This window comes from Crocuta crocuta, unplaced genomic scaffold, assembly GCF_008692635.1.
Source record: "Crocuta crocuta isolate KB4526 unplaced genomic scaffold, BGI_CrCroc_1.0 scaffold408, whole genome shotgun sequence".
Classification (NCBI taxonomy): domain Eukaryota; kingdom Metazoa; phylum Chordata; class Mammalia; order Carnivora; family Hyaenidae; genus Crocuta; species Crocuta crocuta.
In genome coordinates, this window is record NW_027527444.1 from 5,707,146 (window position 1) to 5,726,802 (window position 19,657).

General features: G+C 41.6%; 1 protein-coding gene across 3 annotated transcripts in view; it reads right to left on the minus strand.

Moving 5' to 3' along the window:
* ESYT2 (extended synaptotagmin 2) overlaps nucleotides 1-19,657 on the minus strand; it is a 74,604-nt gene that overhangs the window by 35,742 nt on the left and 19,205 nt on the right. For 2 of the 3 annotated variants that reach the window (XM_077761434.1, XM_077761425.1), the window contains exons 2-7: nucleotides 17,604-17,645; nucleotides 16,645-16,779; nucleotides 15,114-15,190; nucleotides 11,288-11,360; nucleotides 10,958-11,047; nucleotides 3,338-3,393 (exon numbers count right to left, since the gene is read on the minus strand). In XM_077761434.1, coding sequence (XP_077617560.1) covers nucleotides 3,338-3,393; nucleotides 10,958-11,047; nucleotides 11,288-11,360; nucleotides 15,114-15,190; nucleotides 16,645-16,779; nucleotides 17,604-17,645 — 473 coding nt within the window. Of the gene's footprint in view, nucleotides 1-3,337; nucleotides 3,394-10,957; nucleotides 11,048-11,287; nucleotides 11,361-15,113; nucleotides 15,191-16,644; nucleotides 16,780-17,603; nucleotides 17,646-19,657 lie in introns of those variants that run through there. The other variant, XM_077761440.1, reaches the window with a different exon arrangement.

A 19,657-nucleotide genomic window follows, 5' to 3' on the forward strand; every position in this document is an offset into this window, starting at 1 on the left:
CCTGCTGCTGCTTTTGTTTCTACTGAAAAAATCTGCTGCAACAGAAAACCCTTTGATCAAGATTTGCTTTCAAGAATCCTTTAGCCACTATGGTGGCAGGCCCACCGCCTCTCCGACAGCCTAGCTGAGCACACTCAGGCCCTGCACCCAGGAAAGCAGCAGCAGGCCAGCCTCACCCCTGTGCACACGCCCAGGCTCCTGCAGAATTTCCAGAGCTGCTGCTCCCACCGCCTCTCTGCTTGTCCTGGCTGCTGTCATGGTCTCGTCACACTGCAACGGCTTCCTATCGTGTCCAGTCCTCTTTGTCCTTCGGAACTGCCGGCTCCTCACCTTACTTTTGTTTCTATCCTAATTCTCGTCCCTTATAGTCTTTAGCACTCAGTTTAGGGCTCTTTGTTGAAACCCGGGGGTATAGTCAAAATTTATGCTAACGTGCAGCAATTCAAATATTATTGTTATTTTATGATACCTTTCGTTTTTATAATCAATGAATACAGCATGTAGATGTTCATTTTATAATGCTCAAGGCAAGATTTCGTTATGTTAGGTTCAAAGTTACTATTTACTTTTATAACATAAGACTTATCATAACTGTGATTTGATAGAAAGTTTGAGAAAGCACAGCTCAAATTTTGTTAAGTATATACTTTATTACATAAAATTTATATAAACACAAAATGTTATATATTTGCATACGAGTGGGAGAGGGGCAGAGAGAGAGGTAGACACAGAACCTGAAACAGGCTCCAGGCTCTGAGCGGTCAGCACAGAGCCCAACACATGGCTAGAAGTCACAAACTGTGACATCATGACCTGAGCTGAAGTCGGACGCTTAACCGACTGAGCCACCAGGTGCCCCTAATTTTTTTTCAGTAGCCTCTATACCCAACATGGGGCTTGAACTCACAACCCCAAGATCAAGAATCACATGCTCTACTGACTGAAACAGCCAGGTGCGCCTGTATCTCTCTTTTAAGTAAATGATCAGGCACTGGCTTCCCCCAGCTGCAAGCTTGCCAAGGCAAAATATGCCCTCTGGCTCACCCTGTAAGGGAGCTAATACAATGCTATTTACAGCGTAGCTGCTAGGTAGCTGCTCTGGACTAGCCGGTGTTTATTTCAGTCCTCCCATGATACACAGAGGAAACACTTTCCACACTAAATGGCAACAGTGATTTTTTTGTTTTGCTGGCTGAGCAGCATCCGTCCCCACGGATGAAAGGCCTGCTGCAAATTCTTCCTCTGCTTCTCCCTACCCCTCCCCCTGGTCCCCCCCTCCTCCTTTGGGAGTAGGAATGAGGCTTGATCATCAGAATCACACGGTGTGTCCAAGGGCAGGTGGGCAAACAGAAGTCGGCCCTGGAACTCATGCTGGCACCAGCAGAAGGTTCTTTTTAGGCTGAAGTTGCTAAGCACAAAGGACACAAACCAGAAGCTGTGATTTCACAGCAAGAGCCTACCTGACAACAAGCCCACACAGAGACGAGTAGAATTACGAGCTGGACAGAGGGCGCTTAGGGCATCATTTGGACCCCAACACCTGCCGGACCTCATTCCAACAATGCTCCAGACTGCTCACTGACAGGAGCCGCGAACACGCCACTGGAAGTGGAGCTCCGTGACAGGAGTGTGGCTGTTCTGTTCACAGCTACACTCCAGCACTAACAACAGTGTCCGGCTCATAGCAGGCATCCAGTACTTACTGGCTGGATACATGAACAAGCTGTCTTAAAAAACAGTATTTATTTATCATTTACTTTGCTTTTTAAAGTTTATGTATTTAAGCAATCTCTACACCCAAAGTGGGGTTCAAACTCATGACCCTGAGATCAAGAGTCACATATTTCTCTGACTGAGCCAGCCCAGGCACCCCCTACTCATTAATTTGCTTTTTTATTTAAAAATAAAAGTTGGGTGTTCTGCTTCCAAAGAGAATCTTAATGAATACTCAAGAACTCATAAAGTTGTCCATTCTTCGCAAAGATCTTTTAAAAATAACAGTATTTTCTAGATCCATTAAACCACAGTACCTAACAAAGATTTTTATTATTAGGACTCACTTGATTATTTTTTTAAATGTTTATTTATTTTTGAGAGAGAGACAGAGAGACAGAGACAGAGCACAGCAAGGGAGGGGCAGAGAGAGAGAGGGAGACACAGAACCTGAAGTACGCTCCAGGTTCTGAGCTGTCAGCAAGACAGTTTGTGGGGCTCAAACTCCCAAGCCGTGAGATTATGACCAGAGTTGATGTCAGACTCTTAACCGACTGAGCCACCCAGGTGCCCCACTATGCCTCACTTTATTAAAGTCCTAACTATTCCCTGATAATGAAACAAAATAAAGGTCTTTCCAATGGCCATTTAGGGGCATAAACAAATACACGGAATAGGAAAAAAAAAAAATTTCTGAGTTATTTCAGGAAAACAAAGATTAAAAAGTTATCTACTAGGAACATATGTAACTGTAACCAATAAGTGATGTATTTTAACCCTCAAATATAATAGTAAATAGCAAAGGCAGGATTCTAGAACCTTCTGCCTGGCAACAACTAACAGGTTTGCCGCAAACAGTTGCCTTCCATCAGGTACGAAGGCAATGAGGAAGCCTTCATTTCTTTCAAGCAGGAATGTGCCCTTCACAGTTTCATAAGCTTATTTTGGGCAAAATCACTCATGTTTTAAATGTGAGACTGCTACAGAATAGTGGAGGGACTCCCAGGGATGTGAGACAGAAACTCAAGCTTTCTCAGCTCTCACACCCAGACTCCTGGGTGACCTTACATGTTCCCAGGCCAGTACCTACATCTACCCTCTGTGAGGAGGTGCTGGAGGAACAGAAGGCAGCAGCACAGCCTGAGAACCCAGAAGTCAAGTTTTAAAATATATATATATTTCTTTTTAAAGTTTCCTTTATTTTTCTGGGAAAATAATTAAAACCAAATTTAAAAATTAACTTGCAAGTTATTAAAAGGCTGCTACTTTTCTAAGACACCAAAACTTGGGGCACCTGGGTGGCTCAGTTGGTAGAGCATGTGACTCTTGATCTCAGGGTCATGAGTTTAAGCTCCACTCCAGATGTGGAGCCTACTTAAAAAATAAAAATTAAAGATGCCTCACGATGAGTAAAAAGTAAAATAAAGGGCGAGGGATCCAGTCTAACACTCTTACCCACTCTCCTTTCGCTCATTTCCACCGGAGTCACAGGGGACAGCCCGCGAGCAGGCTCGATTGTGCCTTGGTGACACCGGCCTCACCAGTTCTGTGTCATTTTCATGACACTACCAAGTGCATACGACATCGTAAACGTGCTAACCACAGGCCATGACATCATACTCACTTTAATCCAGGGATGTCCAGAAGATTAGTCAGTCCTGTCCAGTTAATTTCTATCAGCTGTTTAAAACAAAGCACAAAAACATTAAGTATCCAGATGATTTCTAATTATCAAATCATACAGGTTTCTTTATAAATAAAATGAGTTAGTACATAATACTGTCCTACATCTTGCTTTTCACTTGGAAAAAATCAAAGCCACTGTCCTTTATTGGTACATGAAGAGCTATCTCTTTTTTTGTTTTGCTTTTTGATACCATCAGTTTCCTCCAGTAAAATCAAATAATAATTTATATGCCTTTCCTTCTATTGATGAGCACTTAGAATATTTATAATTTTTTTTTATTGTAAGCGATGATTCAGTGAAAATCTTACATATATGTTCTTGTAGCATATGTAGACTAGCATTTAAAAAGTCAAAGTTTGGGTCAGATATATGCTCATTTGAAAAATTTTTTAAATTTTATTTTACTTTCAACTCTTATATTTTTAAAAAAATTTAAAGTTTATTTATTTTGAGAAAGAGAGAGAGCACAAGCAGGGGAGGGGCAGAGCGAGAGAATCCCAAGCAGGCTCTGTGTTATCAGTGCAGAGCCTGATGTGGGGCTTGATCCCACAAACCATGAGATCGTGACCTAAGCTGAAATTAAGAGTCAGATGCTTAACTGGGTCACTCAGGTGCCCTAAAAATTTTTTATTTTTTTAAAGTAATCTCCACAGCCAATGTGGGGCTTGAACTCACATCCCCAAAATCAAGAGTCGAATGCTCCATGGACTGAGACAGCCAGGTGTCCCCATAAGTTCATTTTTTATGTTGACAGATGCTACCCAATTGCCCTAAAGAAGAAAAATATTGTACTGATTTATATTCCCACCCAAAATGTATAAAATGTTCTTTCTTTATACCCTCACCGAAAACAGGTATTAAAAGTCAGTCCACCTGGTAGTTCAAAAAATGGTACTTTATCACAGTTTCAATTTGCATTTTCCTGTTATTAGTGGAACATGTTCTATCCATTCATTAACTTGTATTTTATTTTGCTCATTTTTCTACTGGGTATTTGGGCATTTACTCAGATAATTCCTACATAGTTGGCTAAGATAAGATTCCATTTGGAGGCACCTGGGTGGCTCAGCCGGTTAAGTGTCTGACTTTGGCTCAGGAGATGATCTCACAGTTTATGGGTCCGAGCCCCACATGAGGCTCTGTGCTGACAACTCAGAGCCTGTAGCCTGCTTTGGATTCTGTGTTTCCCTCTCTCTCTGCCCCTCCACCTCTTGTGCTCTGTCTCTCTCTCAAAAATAAAACAAAAACATTAAAAAAATTTTTTTTAATTCCATTTAGTGGATGTAGATAGGTAAAAAAAAAAAAAACTTGATTAGAAACACTGACTTGTGCCTTATATTTATTGAAGAAATGCTACAAGAAATTGCATAATTTCAGTTACCCATATAGTTGCAGCAATAAAACTTCTCAAATCCCTTTGGGAAGTGGATAGTTATAAATAAATATGAACTAGAAGAGTCAAGTTTGTTTTGGATAAAACAAAACTTAAAAAAAAAAAAAAAAAAGCAACTTTAAGAAATCCTGAAAGACTACTATTTTTCAGAGTAAGAGAAATGAAATACAAACTTATTGCAAATATCAGTATAAACTCGTATTGGTGCCCTGCACACCTCCATCCCCCCACGAAAAGAACAGGTACAGAAGCCATGGCAGCCTGGGGCAACCAGCACTGGCCATCGCCCTGATCCTGATCTCTAAACGCATTTCCAAGGGATTCTGAAGAAACAGCTGATTTCAGGTTGATGAGCCTGGGGCATCTTGTTGAAGCAGAAAGCTTGGGTAACATCCAAAGATTAATGAGAAGTTCTGTCAAAGGTCGGTGCCCTGAAAGGGACTTTAAAACTAGAGATTATAAGGGCACCTGGGTGGCACAGTCAGTTGAGCATCTGACTTCCATTCAGGTCATGATCTCGCAGTTCATGGGTTCGAGTCCTGTGTTGGGTTCTGTGCTGACAACTCAGATCCTGCTTCAGTTTCTGTGTCTCCCTCTCTCCGTCTCTGCACCTCTCCCGCTCATGCACGTGTGTGCGCTCACACTCTCTCTCAAAAATAAAAATATTAAAATTTTTTTTAAAAATCAAAAAAAATTTTAATGTTTTATTTATTTTTGAGAGAGAGACAGCATGAGCAGGGAAGGGTCAGAAAGAGAGGGAGACACAGAATCCAAAGACAGGCTCCAGGCTCTGAGCTAGCTGTCAGCACAGAGCCGGACTCAGGGCTCGAACCCACGAACCGTGAGATCATGACCTGAGCCAAAGTCAGACGCTTAACCAACGGAGCCACCCAGGTGCCCCTAAATTTTTTTTTAAAAAAACCTAGAGATTATAAAACATCATATGACAGAGGGCTTACTCTCATGACCTTTGTCAAATCGATGACATACATTTAAATGCTATCCAAGTTCAGAGAAATAAAACACCAGGGAGGCATGAATAGGATTTCAGAAGGGCAGGATTCAGCTAGGTTTAAGAAGAGATCTGAATGCAAGAAACAGCCCCCAGGGAAGGGGCCCTTTCAAGGGCCTGAAGGAGGGGATGTCATGTTCTTGAGCACAGGGGAGGTAGGGACAAGAAAAGCCCAGAGCCACAGAGGAGGAAGGAATGAAGAGAGTGGAGGGAGAACTTATATGTGAGAAAATGAGCATGTGAGTTGTGAGCAACGTGTAAAAACGAGCGTGTAAGAGAATGAGCAAGCACGGGTAAGTGAAAACATGAGAGCACATGAGAATGTGTGTATGTGTAAGAATAAGTGTGAGAAAAACAGTGAATGAGAATGAGTGTACATGAGAACAAGTGTGAGTGTGAACATGTGAGAATGTGTAAGAACTAGCATGAGAGAACGAGCACGAGAATGAATGTACATGAGAACAAGTGTAAGAGTGAATGCATGTGTGAGACTGTGTAAGAACAAACTTGAGAAAGAGCAAGTGTGTTAGAGAACACGTAAGAACGAGCATAAGAATGAGTGTGAAAATGAGCGTACATGAGAACAAGTGTGAGTATGAGGCCTGAGAAGGCAGCCACGAGAAGGCCGGGACCCAGGCAGTGCACGGGAAGCAGGAAGCGCAGGAACAGTCTGTGCCCCGCCCCCCCAACCCAGGGGACTAAGATGTCTGGGGCAAGAGGCAGTGAGACAGTTTTCCCATCATCCCTCAGGGCTGCTGTAGTTCTTCTAGAAGAAACGGGATCAGTAATGTGGTTACAGTTCCAGTGGCACAACACCAATCTGGTTATGTCATGAAAACCACAGACGTGCCTTTCTCCTCTCTGCTTTTCCAGAAACTCATGGTCTGATGGATGTAGTAAAATAAAATGTACAGTCAATTGATTTCAGCACTTACTATATGCCAGTGTTCTAGATGCACAAAGTTGTTCAGCACAGACCACGAGTCACCTGGGAAGTCTGATAAAACAGACTGGTGCCACCCACCCTTCTCCAGAGTTTTTCAACTAGTCAGTTTTCACTGATGGTAAAAAGTCAAGAATGTTTTTCTTTATTTTGAAACTTATGGGACTTCCAGCTTCCCTCTAGGATGTAGAAACCTGGGAAGAGCATCACTGTTGAATCCACAAGACAGCTGAGAAGACAGGTCCACGAACCCTTCCTTCTGGGAAGCTCTGAGAGTGGCTGAGGTACCAGAGGGCAACTGGGAGGTTCCAGCTAGATCCTGACTGTTAGAGGCCAAGTGCAGGTGAGCCAGAGTAAGCCCTTTGAAATCCACAGATACAGGGCATCTGCAACTCACTTGGTGGGCAGAGCAGTGCATGTGTGCAACAGAGGCTGGGGAGAGCGTTTCTTGCAGGGGTGAGACCAGGGAGGGAGCAGCGCTTTGGGAGACATAAATACCACCTTCTACTGTAAGGAAGAGAAGCCACGGGGAGAAGGGACACATAGGTAAAGGCTCACTGGAACTGGGGGAGATGAGAAGAAAACACACCCTAGATCTTGAGGAGCATAGGACACCATCCCAGGATCTGGCCATTAGACCCTGTGCTGCTGGAGGTAGGTGTGCAGACTCACTCCTGCATAAGATCCACCAAAGGCAAAAGCATGAGAAGAAAGCAAGGTCACTTGAAAGAGGGCCAGCCCCAAGACTCAGGGCAGATGAGGGCAGTGGGGAGCTCCCTTCTCTCTCCTACTGGGGGTAGGGCAAGACTATCCAAAATAATGAAAGGTATCAAAGCAGAGATCCAAGATGCTCGGAGAACACCTGGCAGGTAAATAGCCCTAAAGCTCCCAGGTGACCTGATGAGTGCTCTAAGTCTGGGACCCTCTCCCGTCCAGTGGACTCTGGGGCATGTCTGCCCAGCCCTTCCTTTCCACACAGGGTTGCAGGGACTGGCTTCCAGGAGCCTGATTCACACACTGCAACCTTCCTCCTCCCAGCTGGTCTAGAGGTCTGTATCTGACCCAGATGGAACAGGGAAAGGGAGCCAGGAAGATTCACTGCCTCTTGAGTGCACTGGCAGCCTTGTTTCTGGCCTGTGGACTGGACGACCAGAGGAAGGTGGTCTCAGAGGGAAGAGAGAATGGAGCAAAGGCCTAACAGGCATGGGTGAGAGTTTCAAAGGCTTTCAAATTCTGCATTCCAGTAGGTTTTGAGACACAGCAATACATACTAATTTCATTTAAATAAAGGCTTTCCTTTTTCTCCCATCCTTTGATTAAGGGATCTCGGTTGCTGGAGTTGTAGCTAACAGGACTCAAGTTCTACTCACAATCACTGTAAAAGGAAGATGTTATTTCCATTTTTACAGATGGAGAAATACAATCTGTGGTTCAAAGACTCAGGAAGTATGCCCTCTGGTAGGTGGGAGGACCCTCTTAGGATAAACACGTTCGTAGCACACCTCAGATCATCTCCTGGATTTACTCTAAGCTAATCTGTACCCCAGGGAAAGACAGAACCGAGGATACCAAAATCCCCTATGTCTGTGTGCGAGGGAATTCCAACAACACTCATGTTAGCATCAGTGAGTGGCCAGTTCCCAGGACATATGTAAGGGGGAGACACTGGCTTACTCCAGCTCTTACCAGAACCTTCACTTAAGTCACTGTATTTACCAAAACTTGACTTCTGGTGTTAAGATCCACCAAAATGCTATACCTATGTGTAGGAAAATATTTAATTTCTTAAAAATCTGAGGACTTACTATGCACCAGGCTAATGCACCTACTGTTTTACTCCTACTGGCATTTAATCTTGTGAGGTAGTCCCCCTGTGACAAATGGGGAAACACCCACTGACATTTCATCTCCACATTACAGATGGGGAAACCTGGGCTTACAGAGATTAAACAAACCACGCAATGCACACGGTCAGAAAAGAAAGACCAGGGGTAGAAGACCAGGCTGGAGGGTGCCCAAATCTGCCACTTTAACCACACCGCCTTCACTGTGCTCCAAAAAAGTTGGGTCACTTCAGAAATTTTTAGTTGTTTTTTTTTTTCTTTAAACAGGTAGCACATTATCAAAACTAAACAAATCAACAAGAACAAAAATGTACAAAGGCTTCATGAGAGTCTCTGGCACTGTACTTTTATATCATCTGGTTACTTCNTTGGGGTGACAAAGAATTACTTGGCAGCCAGTAGTGAGTTCTGTACTCATATTTTCCAGTTGAAAATAACTGGAAAAAAAAATTCCCTTCTCTCCATATGTTTGGAGACTTTACTCACCATATAAGGAAATGAACGATTCTGAACTTTTCACAGCCTCCTCCATTTCTGACACTAAGATTTTGTTTGGAAGTTGTATTACAATGTTATTTTTAAAGTTAATAAACCGATGGCAGATCCAACCTAAGAAGAGTATTAGTAAGTTTTGAGGGAGATTTAAAGATTTGCATTTTGATGCTCAATGTCCCTCAACATCAGGAAAATACAAATCAAAAGCACACTGAGATACCACCTCACGCCAGTCAGAGTGGCAAAAATGAGCAAATCGGAGNCGGGCACGGAGGAGGGCACTTGTAGGGATGAGCACTGGGTGTTATGGAAACCAACTTGACAATAAACTAAGAAAAAAAAAAGAATTTTCAAACAAACAAAAAAATGATTTGGGTTTCACTGTTTTCTGAACTGAAAAAAGGTTTTTCTTTTAATTGTTCAAAATTTCCTATAAATTAAAAATACTTTGCCATCTGCTAAAGATTAGTTTTTTATATTCATTAAAGAATAAAGGTTGTTAAACATGAAGGCTTTTAAGGAACCAACATGTGGAAAAAGTCCCATGAATTCTAATTCTTTTATAGAGCTCTTCATTTCTTAAAATTTTAATAAATTTTAACAGAGATTCCTTAATTCCTTTTTAATTTTACTGTGTTTTGTGTAGTTACAATACATTAAAAATAACCTCATTAATTAAGCAATAAAAATCAAATCAGAATTTTAGTGGTAACATAAGGTAAAGACACATAATTCTTGTGTTTTTACATAGAGAAAAAATACCACTTGTAGTCTGGTCTAAATACACCCATATTTAAAAAACCCAACAATAATAATTTGTATTAAGTTATTTAAATCAAATTATAAAAATTAATGATCCCATTTTAAACCTCCAGAAAGGACTCACAAAGGTCACAAAAGCAGTATATCATGAAAAGATACTTAAGAAACAGACCAATTCATTCATCAGATATTAACTGAACTGTATGGAGACAGGTATGGCTGTGGCTTTCAAAGAGTTAACAAGAAGTGTGCCAGAATTCACAGGACAGTACAGCATCAAGGGAAAACAGTTTTGGAAAGGTGACCACCTGTGTCTCTGGAAAGGATGAAACAAAGGATGAAGACAGAGTTCTGGGAAAAGGAAAAGACAACGGGAGGGAGGGACAGACAATGGGGGTTGATACTATCCTTGGATTATGATTCTTCCCTGTGGCTGGAAATCAGGATGCCCATCGGGGCAGTGCCAGGAAACGAGGCTGAAGAGGACCCCATCTAGACCATGATGACTGACTGTAAGGAAGAGATGCTCCCTAGTGGGTCAGCATGCACCTTGGGAAGCCACCCCAAGAGTGCAGTCTACGGAAGACAGTCAGAGGCTGCAAGAACCCAGGTAAGGAGGAGCCTTATAGGTAAGGACCACCCAGGTGAGGGGGGGGAGACTTAGGAGTCAAAGGGAGGGGGAGGGGCTAAGGTGAGGAGTCTCCTAGGTAGGAATGACTTTTTTTTTAGTTTCTTTATTTATTTTGAGAGAGAAAGCACGAGCAGGGAGGGGCGGAGAGGGAGAGAGAGAAAATCCCAATCAGGCTCTAGGCTCAGCACAGAGCTTGCTTTGATTCTTCTGCCCCCGCTCTCTGCTCCTCCCAATCTCTCAAAAATAAACATTTAAAAATAAAAAGTCTGTATTTTCAAATTTTCTATAACATTATTTTCATAATCAGGAAAAAAGCTGTCTATTAAGAGATTAAGGCCTCCATTAAGAGCATTTTAAAGAAGTATGAAAATAGAATTCAGGTGTCAGAAAAGGGAAAAGTGAGGGAAGGACAGACTATTTCTCTGCTTTACTTGGTCTCGCCAATGAATAGGAAAAATGAAATCAGCATTGACTTACTGGTTTCCTAAGGAAGAAGACAGACAAGGCTCCCACTAAGGGCATGTCTCCAATCAACGGCTCCAGGATCACCCGCATTGTACCATGAATCTAAATTCAAATGGGAAACCAAAACATGTCATAGAAGGCAACTCCATAGGCCATTTACTGACTCAAGTAGGAGGACTCATGACCCTCTTAGTGACTTCTGACTTCAGGTGTCTCTCAAGTATAACCTACAAATAGAAAACTTAACTTCAAAGAAATTCTGAGTTAATAAAAACTTCACAATTTTCTTTTTGAATACAGCATAGGGAATTTTAGAAGACTATGAAGCTTTAAAAACCTTACCTGTATACTTTGCACACCAGCTCTACAAAAATATCGTTTGATCTCCAAGTCAATCTCACAGTTCCCTACAAAACTAGTAAAGAAAAAATTCTGTATTACTGTCACTTAATCACCACAGATCTGCAAGGTACATAATCTGACTAAAACGACAGCAAAGCAACCAAAATCAGCCTGTAGGCAAACCTGAGGCCCAGATTTGAGTCTTTAATGCCCAGAACTGCAGATGTCCCCTGCTAGCAGATTTGATACCTGCCACACTGATTACACGTGTCACTTCTCAAAATGCAATTTCTGGATCAATTGCTTGATGTAATATAGTTTTCATTTGTTTTATAAACAACAGCTTTTGTTTAAAACATCGAAAAAGTTTATATTTCACCAGAAGTAAATTTTGCACCCATGCTCCCCAGTTCTGAGAAAACTAACAGCAGTGCTCGAGGGCTCTGGGCATCAAAGGTTAGAAATGATGCATCTATTTGGGAGGCACCAATTTTACTCAAAGATCAAGTCATTTCAATCATTAATACAAAGCCAACAAAACAGCATGGACAGAGCACGGTGCTGAATGGCAGGCTTGCATCTATTTCTGATAGGAGCATGAGACATCGCCTGTGTTCTGTGTGGGGCCTCTACAATCTGACTACCATCCTCAATTCCTGAAGCAGCACATCATGTTCCTGCTCCTGCCTGAGAATGTCTGGGTAAGTTTGATAAATGCAGGAAAGACAGTGTCTAAGAACACAAGTAAAATAGTAACGAAAAACATCTGGGATGAATTCTCCCAACATGTATTCCCTGACGTTAAAGCCAGCACCAATAGATTCTTCTCCCTGAGCGTGACTCTGGATCTATCTAGTAAAATCACCTGTTATAAAACTGCCTTGAGGGGCGCCTGAGTGGCTCAATTGGTGAAGTGACCGACTTTGGCTCAGGACATGATCTCATGGTCCGTGAGTTTGAGCCTTGTGTCAGGCTCTGTGCTGCTAGCTCAGATCCTAGAACTATTCAGATTCTCTGTGTCTCCCTTTTTCTCTGCCCCTCCCATGCTCTAGCGCTCTCTCTCTCTCAAAAATAAACATTAAAAAAAAATTTTTTTAAACCATCTTGAAACTTGCCTCTTCTTCACTGTAAGCTGCGATCACTTTATTTTCTCAATCTGTCAATTACTCCTTCCCCATCTTTACTGCTAATAATCTAATTAAGGTCACTGTCTGGAACACACAAAATAATGGAATGCAGTTTTTTTTTTTGAGACATAAACATCTGAGCAGCATACTCTGCATGTGTTGTTACGGCTGCTAAAACCATGAAAGCCAGACATCTTCACAACTGTATCCATTAACCAATTCCTTCAAATGTGTATGAAACCCTCCTTGGTGCTGGAACAAGAGAACTTGAAAGTTTCCATCCTCATGAAGCTCATCAGCCTAGTGGACAGTCTCGGAGTCCACCTAAGCTGAAGACCCAGGGGGGCTTCCTCATTTTATTCTACAGTGACAACAGTGCTCGCAGTATTGTCTGGGATTTTAAAGATGTAGATTTTCCATCAGATCTTTAAAGGTAGTCCATGTTCCTTTCTAAAGTAAAGGTAACTGGTACCAACAGTCATTTACTATATTTATACACTTTAAAAACTCAAAGATGACATTATAAAATGATCCTTAGTCAAAGATCAAAAAAACAAAACTGTGAACCGTGTCTGTCAGTCCACACACTTCAGCAGCTGCCCCTTGCACAGTGTGTAACCAGGCCTCACAGGGATGCGGGAAGCCAGGAGCATGTTCACAAAGCATGAGGTCAAGAACTAAAGAAAACCACCTTTATCTGCCAGGTGTGGTGCCTGTCCTCAATTAACATTTTTCCCAATTATTTTTTATTGTAATAAAATACACAGAACTTAAAATATCCCATCTTAACCATTTCAAAGTGTACAGTTCAGAGGCGTTAAGCACATTCATCTTGTGCAACCATCACCACCACCATCTCCAGGACTCTCTTCATCTTGACAAAGCCAAACTCTGCCACCTTAAACAACCTACCACGTCCCCTCCCCCAAACCCTAGTACCTGCCCTTCTACTTTCTGTCTCTATGAATGTGATCACACTAGGTACTTCATGTATGTGGAATCATACAGTACTTGTCTTCTTGTGACAGGTTTATTTCACACAGCATGATGTCCTTACGGTTCATCCATGTTGTAGCATGTGTCAGAATTTCCTTTTTTTGGGGGGGGGGGGGNTGTTCGTGGGTTCGAGCCCCGCATCGGGCTCTGTGCTGACTGCCAGCTCAGAGCCTGGAGCCTGTTTCAGAGTCTGTGATTCCCTCTCTCTCTGACCCTCCCCTGCTCACGCTGTCTTTCTCTCTCTCCTAGAAATAAATAAAAACATTAAAAAATTTTTAAAAAAATAAAATAAAAAGCTGAATAATACTCCACTGCATGTACAGACCACATTTTCCTTATCCATTCACCCATCAATGAACATCCAGATTGTTTCCACATTTTAGCTACTCTCAATAATGTGGCTGTGAATGTGGGTGTATAAATATCTCTTTGAAACCTTGTTTTCAATTCTTTTGGGTATAGGCCCAGAAGTGGAATTGCTGGGTCTTATGGTAATTCTATGTTTAATTTTTTTGAGCGAAAACTATGGTTTCAACAGCAACTGCACCATTTTACATTCCCACCAACAGTGCACAAGGGGTCCAATTTCTCTACGTCCTCACCAACACTTGCTGTCTTCTACTGACAATAGCCATCCTAATGGGTGTGAGGTGGTAGCTCATTGTTTTGATTTGCATTTCCCTGATCATCAATGAGGGGAGCATCTTTTCATGTGTTTATTGTCCATCTGTACACCTTGTTTGGCGAAATGTCTATTCAAGATCTTTGTCCACTTCTGAACTGGTTTTTTGTTGTTGTTGTTGAATTTTAGAAGTTCTTTATATAGTCTAGATAGTAATCCCTTATTAGATATGTGATTAAATGGACTGCACGAATTCTACACATTGCCTTTAGTGTTGATATTTAATAATATTAAGTTTCCCCAACAAAGAACATGGGCTGCCTTTCCATTTACTTATGTCTTCTGTAATTTCTCACAGCAATGTTTTGTAGTTTTCTTTATACAAGTCTTTTACGTTCTCAGGTTCTTTTTGATTCTACTATAAATGAAATTTTTTCTTGATTTCTTTTTTGGATTGTGCATGGTTAGTGTATAGAATGTAACTGATTTTTGAGCGTGTGCACACTTTATATTCTGCTACTTTGTTAAATTCACTTGTTAATTCTAATGAGGTTTTTTTGTGAATCCTTAGGGTTTTCTACATCAAAGATCGTATCACCTGTGAACAGAGACAATTTTACTTCTTCCATTCCAACCTGGATGCCTTTTCTTTTTCTTCCTGCCTAGTGGCTCTGGATAGGACTTCCAGTGCCATGAAGTGGTGAATGTAGATGCTCCTGGTCTTGGAAGCAAAGCTTGGTCTTATACCACTGAGGAGGATATTTGCTGTGGATTCTCGCGTATGCCTTTTATTACACTGAAGTGGTTTTCTTCTGTTCCCATTTTGTTGAGTGTTTTTATTATGAAAGAATATGGAATTTTGTCAAATGCCTCTTCTACATCAACAGAGATGATCATGTTTCCCTCCTTCCTTCATTCTGTTAATGTGGTGTTTGGTTCATTTTCATATGTTGAACTATCCTTGCACCCTGGGAATAAATCCCACTTGGTCATGGTGTATAATTCTTTTAATATATTGATGAATCCACTTTGCTAGTATTTTGTTGAATCATCATCAACTATGACACAAATAAAAACTTACCTAATCTGAAGGTCCAAAATAATTTGCCTTTTGTCCACATTTTCAGTGTACACCTTAACACCATTGATCCTGAGTGGCTGAAACAAGAAGCAGCTTATTTTAAAATGCAGGAAGGGTGAAAAATAAACTCAAATGGCATAGAGATGAGAATAAGCTTAGCACCATGCTACAGGAATTAAAGTTCTGCTTTCATAGTGTACTCGTTGTTTCACTTTGGGCAACTTATTTAGCCTCCATTTGTCAGTGTCCTCATTTGTGAAGTATAGATAACAGTGGCATCTATGTAACAAGGTTACTATGAAATCAAAGGACATCAGGAAATGTGTCTGGCATGTAGTGAGTGCTTAGTCAAGCTACATGGCTCTTTGTTTCTCCCAGTTTACTTTAATCCTTTTCCTCTATTCCTGCTTTGGATTCTGGGTTTCCCTTTCTCTGTCTCTCCCCCACTCATGCTCTGTGTCTCTCTCAAAAATAAATAAACATTAAAATTTTTTTAAAATATTAACGAATTCTGAATTTTCATTAGGATAAAAACCATGTTACCTTGGAAAGTACAACAGGAATGTTATTCATCAATTATATTTCAATTAAAAAAAGTTACCTTGAACTGTTACTAATCGTTGTAAACACGGACTTGCCAAAATAAAAAAGGAAGTTTGTCATAATAATCTAATTTAGATGTTGTCTTGAGATTTTCACCAAAAGCTGTATTAGGAATTAGGAGTTTTTCTTTGCATGTGGTTCCAGTAACAAAATCTTTCTTCCTTGCATCTATATAATTAATGTGATTCTACAAGCCTGGTGCTGGGAGTCCTTAACTGTTGTTTTTAAACATCTTGAGGGCATAAATACCTTAAGCTTGTTGTCGATTATTAAACTTCTAGTATGAATTCACATATCAGACTCCCTTTCCAACTAGATAGATTGTGAAAACTGCACAAAGGTGATTCTGACAGAAGGATGTGGTTCCGACACTCTGGAACTGAGAGAAACCAACCAAGGAAACTGAACTGGCCAAAGACCACAGGGAAGAATGAGGGCAAGTAGGGACCTCACAGAAGACAAGGGGAGGGCACCCCTGGGAGGCAGACCTGGGAGGCGCTGCAGAGATACCCTTCCAGGCCTTCCCCAGGAGGAATTTTCTCTAGAAAGTAATGTGAAGCTGCTTAATATATTTTTAAAAGTTTTCACAGCAATCTAGGGGCACCTGGGTGGTACAGTCGGTTAAGTGTCAGACTCCTGATCTCGGCTCAGGTCATGATCTCACGGTTTGTGGGTTCGAGCCTTGCGCTGGGCTCTGCACTGATGTTGCAGAGCCTGCTTGGGATTCTGTCTCTCCTTCTATGACCCTCCCCCGCTGTGATCTCTCTCTCAAAATAAATAAATAAACTTAAAAAAAAAATTTAAAGTTTTTATAGCAATACTACCATGTGTACAAGAATACTTAGGAAGAAAAACTGACCCACTGTCTCACTCAAATAAACATTAAAAAAATTAAAAAAAAAAAAAAAAAGAAGAAGAAGAAACTGACCTGCTGACCCACATCAACTTTTGTGAAACTAAAGGTGCTGAGGTGGGTGTTCGCTCCTCGCACAGCTGGCTCTATGGTTTCTCGAAACAACTTCTCTATAAACTGGCAAATAAATGGCCACATATGTTTTACAGTCTGTAAAGAAGAAAGAACTCCTATCAAACAAGATACTATAACACATAATAATGTACTTAAGTCATCATGAAAAATTATATCCCTACAGTTTACCAGAATTTTTGAAAATTAAAAGGGGGTTTCTCCTTTTTGGTATGCAAAATCAACATGACCTGAATTTCAAAAATGTACAATAAACTACTGATCAACTAATATGTTTCAGGAATTAGTTATTCTGGAAAGCATTCCATTTAAGCATATTAGCACATTTAAAGTTGCTAAAAAAAAAAATCAGAAACCCTGTGGTTTCAACTTATTGCTAAAAACCTAAAACTGTATAGCACTTTATAAACATTAATGAGTTTTCTTTAATGATGACTAACTTCTGGTGCTATAAAGCAATCGTTAATCTACATTAGTTTTTACTCTATAGTTCTAAGGATATATAACAGGGATAAAAGAGATCTACTTCAAATTATGTGATCTTTAAAAATAACCTTTAAAATGATTATTATTAGGTTTCTTGAGAATTATTTCTTTTTCTTAATATTTTCAAAAATTTTGCCTATAATTATTATGAAATAGACTCAAATACTAGCCAGTCAGGAATGCAGACACAGGCCAAATACACAACTATGAATATATCATTAATTTTTTCACGTTAAAGACACAGTTCTCACTATTTAGGAATGTATCAGTTATGACTCAATTTTTTTGGAAGCAGAAGCCAACCAAGTCCAAATGAGCTCACACATTGTCAAAATCCAAATTCCCAAAAATGGAAAGATGGCACTTCACCCTGTAACCCCACAGATAATCTGGTATTTGGTATATTCTACTCTTACCTTATTTAGCCATTCTGCTCTCTCAGTGTCTGGAAAATGAACCTAAGAGAAAAATACACATACATGACTTATTGACTCCCAACAACTACATAAAACATCACACTGAATTTCTTACTGTTTGCCTATTGTTTACATGATGTATCATTACAATGCCCTGCTCTGACAATGGCTTCTGAGGAGAAACTGAAATGTGTGGCACTCAGCTCCTTGCATCCCAACAACACTCTGAGGCAGAAAATTCTAATGCTGGCCAAGGCTACAGTCCCTTCTTTGTATCTGCAAGGCCCCAAGGAGAGTCACTGGAGTCAGGGAGAGTGTTCCATGTGCTTCTCCCTGCCATTGCTGGCACTGCCATCAGTCCTCCAGACATCCAGCTTCCGAGAACCCACCTTTCCCTCTTGCCTTCCTCTTTTGGCCCAAACCAGCCGGCAGATGCTTTTCCTCATTTGGCTCCTCTCCCACTATCTCCCAAATGAATACTGATTATAGTCCTCCATGAGCAGGGCCTGTATACTGGACAAAATGAGTGTTTGCAGAGACAGAAATAAATCTATTTAGAAAAAAGGTAGAGAAGTATTTTCTTTGCCATTAAAATAAAACCCCCTTGCAGAGGAAGGCTAAAGCTGTTTTGGTAGGTAGTTGTCCTCTGAGAAATGGTATGTACTCCCTCAAAGAAAGAATAGCATATTGACCGTACTAACGTTCTGAAAATGGTATTTTTGGCTTAGATGTACAATGGATCACAGGCAGTTTTGTAAGGGTGACTGGGATGTGGTCAGAGAAATATTCTGATTTCTGAAACTGCCATGCTCACTTTCCTAAATAACACCGGCGCAGCAGTCAGTGAAAGACAAACCCCGTACCCCATACTCCGGCTGAGAGGAGCTGGTCAGGGAACGTTATGGTGGCAGGTGACAGGGGGGTTCCCAGGCCCATGGCTCTCAGAGAACCAACCCCACCTCTCATGCTTGGCCCTGAGGAGTAGATCACTGACGTGCCCAGCAGCAACCAGTGGAGGCCATAGTGGTCCACAGGAGAGGCCATGGCGGGTTCTCCCTGCTCCTCAGTGTCCACGGGCTGGAGCTGCCCAGTCCTCACCACAGATTCAATGTGCCTGCCCCATGCAGGTGGGCTACAGGGAACTGAAACATATTCTCAGTCAGTCAGCTTGAGTCCATTCTAGGACAAGACCAAAGGGATGGCAACTTTCCAGAATTAAGAAAAAGCCTTAAGAAGGATGATGTCAAGAAGAGGGACTTGGCAAAGAGAAATGCGGGCAAAGGCTGCTTAAATCCAGAGGACATGTCACCTGGAGAGGCCTATCGGACCCAAGTGGAACTGCAGTACCAAAGGGACTTTCTTTCCGGCAAGAACTAAGACACTGGGGCTGGCTGGGGAGGTTGCAGGGCTTGCTAGGGAACACGTGCAACTCCTCCGCAGGCTGTGTTCTGCCGTTTCTTCACTTCACAGCCAAGTAGCCAGGGCTCTAGGTGAGCCCAGGAATGCCAACAGGGGGTCGCCACTCCAGAGTACTAGGCCACGAAGTAGGGCTTCAGCTGTGGTCTGAGGCGGCAATTTACTGTGAGGCTGTCTTCCCTTCTGCCCCCGCCCTCTGAGGCCAACCAGCCACACTGGTGACAGAAAGGACCAAAAAGCACGTGCTGAGCACCTATTTGGGGACAGCCAGAGTTCCCACATTGTGTTCTTCCTTCTATAATTTCCGAGTAAATGACACAGTCAACAAAACTCTGCAGGCCTGCCTTTTCTGGAGACGCTGGGACTGCCTCGGCCCGCTTCCCTGGGAGGCCAGGCCCAGCTTCCCAGCTACACTAACTGGGGCTACGAGCTCGAGAACTCAAACACAGGAGCCACGTTTCAATCACTTCACTCAACACCATAAACTCCTACATGTTTATCAAACAGGAGATCAAAGACTTGCCTCAAATCATATTTTGCTTTTCAGAGACATCTCTATTTCTACTTAGAACACTACCGAAATTACTGTAAATTCTTTGGGCTCTACTTTCATGTAAAATGTTATGTGAAGTGTAAAG